Consider the following 3,289-nt stretch of genomic DNA (forward strand, 5'->3'; position numbering starts at 1 on the left):
ATAAAGTGTACACGTCAACTTTTCTAGTGTCACCTTATTCGAAAACAGACCAGGGGAAGCTTTTTCCCCAAGCACCTGGTGGATACTATAAAGAGCCTTATATACGCAAAAACAAAGCTCTGTAGAGTTAATTGTCGCCATGGATGTACCTCAAACGTATCCTGCTGTTCCAGTATCTCCTTTACGTTCACGAGGGCTCGGCCTAGCTATACGCTCCTAGCAGTTTTTGCTTGCTCCAGCTAAAAAGATCCTTCGGCTTGCTAGTTAAAAGTAGGATGAATAATAAACCACGTGAAATCTTTTAAACACTTCATTTCACATATGATGAGTCCGGGCATGTTCTAGCCATTTGTTCTCAAATATGCACAGTATATACTCTATATATGTATGATGTTTCATGGGAAGGGAGAAACACCAAAATGACACACATGCTACGCTGCGAGCAGAAGTAGTTATAGTGGGTGCATCTGGCTCAGCGACAATGCCAACAGCTCTTTCCTGTTTTTTAACAGCTCCCAAGTGCACAACTGTCAGACGAGCTTGTTTTTACAGTATAACTGTCAGGTGCCTTTGGAAAACACCAACCGCAGCTACGTAACGCGTAAACCTCACAGCGTGTCTCTACTGAACAGAGCGTTCTTATCCACGAGAAAACAAACAAATAGCATTAGAATCACATCCAGGCTATAATCAGAAAGCATTCAGGATACAAAACGCCATTCGAATATGTTTAGAAATGAATGCCGTGAAGGAAGTCTACGTTCACGCTGATACTTTAAGTCAAGGCGACTTCCTAGTGAGAACGCAGACCGATCTTACAGATTCGACCGTTCAAGAAAATGGCGAGAAGATGCTAGAGTTCTCCGTCAAATGATCGTGGACAAATACATACTAGTTAGAAGAACACGACTAAACGCAACACGTTGTGCATAAGAAGCGGTCGGTGCGAGTACAAACGACACAGTTATACAAGTAAAAGAGCATTTTAACGAATGAAGGGACATCGATTATATCTACATGAAAAAAATCACACACACACGTACACACTCAGAGCAAGAGTGCTAGGATTATCCTGAAAAGGTGTGAATATGATACTGGCTGTGATCAGTCAGAATGTACTGTATGTATGTCAGTTATTTAGGAGGCTGTGTGAGCAGTGGGCTGTGCAACATCAGATCATCCAAACACACACTTGGGATCTCTCGACATAACCACCAGCGTTATACACCATAAGCGCCAGAGTGTGCAGTGAGCGTACACCGAAGACACGCTGACGATGAGAGCGGAGACCCTGATCCCAGGCTTTCTTTTGCTGAGGTAAGGAATATTTTCATATGAACTGATCAAACCCATCAGTGCAAACCTCCCAAGCTTCTGCAGTTTGTGACGATCGGAATTTCTGTCTCACAGCTTAAGTGGAGGACACATGGACCCTAACGTCATTTCATTTAGTCCAGGCGTTCAACTATTTGTTAAAGGTAAGAAACGTATATTTATCGCTTATTTCACGTCTGTATTGGTGTCCCGTGTGAGATTTACACGTGTCGTGATGCACACTGGTTATTTTTCACACGGGGTGCATGCGTCTTTATTTTCGCACGTGATAGATTCGATCGGATTTTTTTCGGACGCGTTTGTCCAGCGCACCCCACAGACGCTCGATCGGATCTGGGGAATTCGGAGGCCGGGTCGACACCTCGAACTCTTTGCCGTGCTCCTCAAACCGTTCCTGAATAATTTTTGCAGCGTAGCGGGAGCATTATCCTGTTGTAAAAGACTTTAGGGAAGACCGTTGCCATGAAGAGGTGTACTTGGTCTGTAAGAGTGTTTAGGTAGGTGGTACGTGTCAAAATAACATCCACATGAATGCCAGGAGCCAAAGGTTTCCCAGCAGAACATTGCTCCATGGTCCAATTGTAGGTGCTTTTGGACTCTGACTGAACCCTCACTGGTCTGTGGTTACGCAGCGCCACACGCAGCAAGCTGTGATGCATTGTATGTTCTGACACCTTTCTATCATAGCCAACATTAACTCTTCATCAATTTGTACTACGGTAGCTCTTCCGTGCGAGCCTTTGCTCTCCACGTGCAGCAATGAGCCTTGGGTGTCCATGACCCCATCTGCCCTTCCTTAGACCACGTTTAATAGGTTCTAACCCCTGCATACCAGGAACACCTCACAAGACCTGACGTTTTGGAGACGATCTGACCCGGTCATCTAGCGCTCACAATTTAACCCTCGTCCGAGTCGCTCAGCTCCTTACGCTCGCCCATTTTTCCTGCTTCCAACACGTCAACTTCGAGAACTGCCCGTTCACTTGCCGCCTAATAAATATATCCCAAACCTCGACAGGTGCAACGAGGTAATCAAAATTATTCACTTCACCCGTCAGTGGTTTTAATGTTATGTCTGATCGGTGTATTTTCCCACGTGACTTCATTTTCCACACGATTCCTTTCTTGTCAGATGCGTTTACATGCTTTCGCATTTACAGCATGCGGCTTCATTTTCTCGGAACGTGATGCTCTCACGTGAATAGTTATTTTCACGTGACAGTTCACCTCTTCACCTTTGCGGTTTCAAAGCTTCACGTGGTCAAATGCAGCGTCACGTGATTTTTCCAGAAAGGTTCACTGAAGGTGGTATGGTGACAGGTAGCATTTTCGCCTCACCAGTCCAGGGTCCCTAGGTTCGATCATGAGCTCAGTTTACTGTCTGTTTGGGTTTTCTGGTTTTCTCCCACCTCCCCAAAACATTCCGGTAGGTAGATTGGCTGTGTGAGTGTGTACATGATGCCCTTGCGATGGACTTTATATTTCTGAGCATGCATTTTGTACCTATAGATTTTGGTCTTACTAGAAATAATTGTATCCCACAGGCATTCGTGTCAAGACCGTGGCTCCCAAACTACAGATCTTGCTACCGCTTGGACTTTGGACGGAGACGACTGACTCTGCCATACTTACGTGTATCATTACAGGATTACACTCCAAACTAATACACATCACTTGGAAGATTAATGAGAGCACAGTGACACAAAAACACACCACATTTGACATCTTCCAGGAGACTGATGGCACATTCACTGCTTTAGGGATCTTTTACCCCACGCCAGGTCATGAGCTGAAGAGTGATGATGTATACAGATGTGAGGTCAAGCAAGGAGGAGTAATTTACTATGAAGAAGTATGGCCATCTCGCTGTGAACAGTCACTGTGACATCGTGTGGTTTTATGTGATGCGTTTTGGACTCTTCGGATTGTTTAGAAGGCCCTACTTTTAGGGTTG

The 3,289-nt window shown here is 45.0% G+C and overlaps 1 protein-coding gene across 1 annotated transcript in view; it reads left to right on the plus strand.

Annotated features, from left to right (window-relative positions):
• The first annotated feature begins 480 nt into the window (after positions 1 to 480).
• Positions 481 to 3,289, plus strand: part of si:ch211-1a19.2 (uncharacterized protein LOC100142650 homolog) — a 3,564-nt gene continuing 755 nt past the window's right edge. Inside the window, exons 1-3 of the mRNA XM_047158229.2 lie at positions 481 to 1,317; positions 1,411 to 1,478; positions 2,880 to 3,289. The exon at positions 2,880 to 3,289 is cut by the window's right edge and continues 755 nt beyond it. Of these exons, the coding sequence (XP_047014185.1) occupies positions 1,277 to 1,317; positions 1,411 to 1,478; positions 2,880 to 3,220 (450 nt within the window). The 5' untranslated portion in view covers positions 481 to 1,276 and the 3' untranslated portion in view covers positions 3,221 to 3,289. The remainder of the gene's footprint in view (positions 1,318 to 1,410; positions 1,479 to 2,879) is intronic.

Source organism: Ictalurus punctatus, chromosome 10 (assembly GCF_001660625.3).
Source record: "Ictalurus punctatus breed USDA103 chromosome 10, Coco_2.0, whole genome shotgun sequence".
Lineage (NCBI taxonomy): Eukaryota > Metazoa > Chordata > Actinopteri > Siluriformes > Ictaluridae > Ictalurus > Ictalurus punctatus.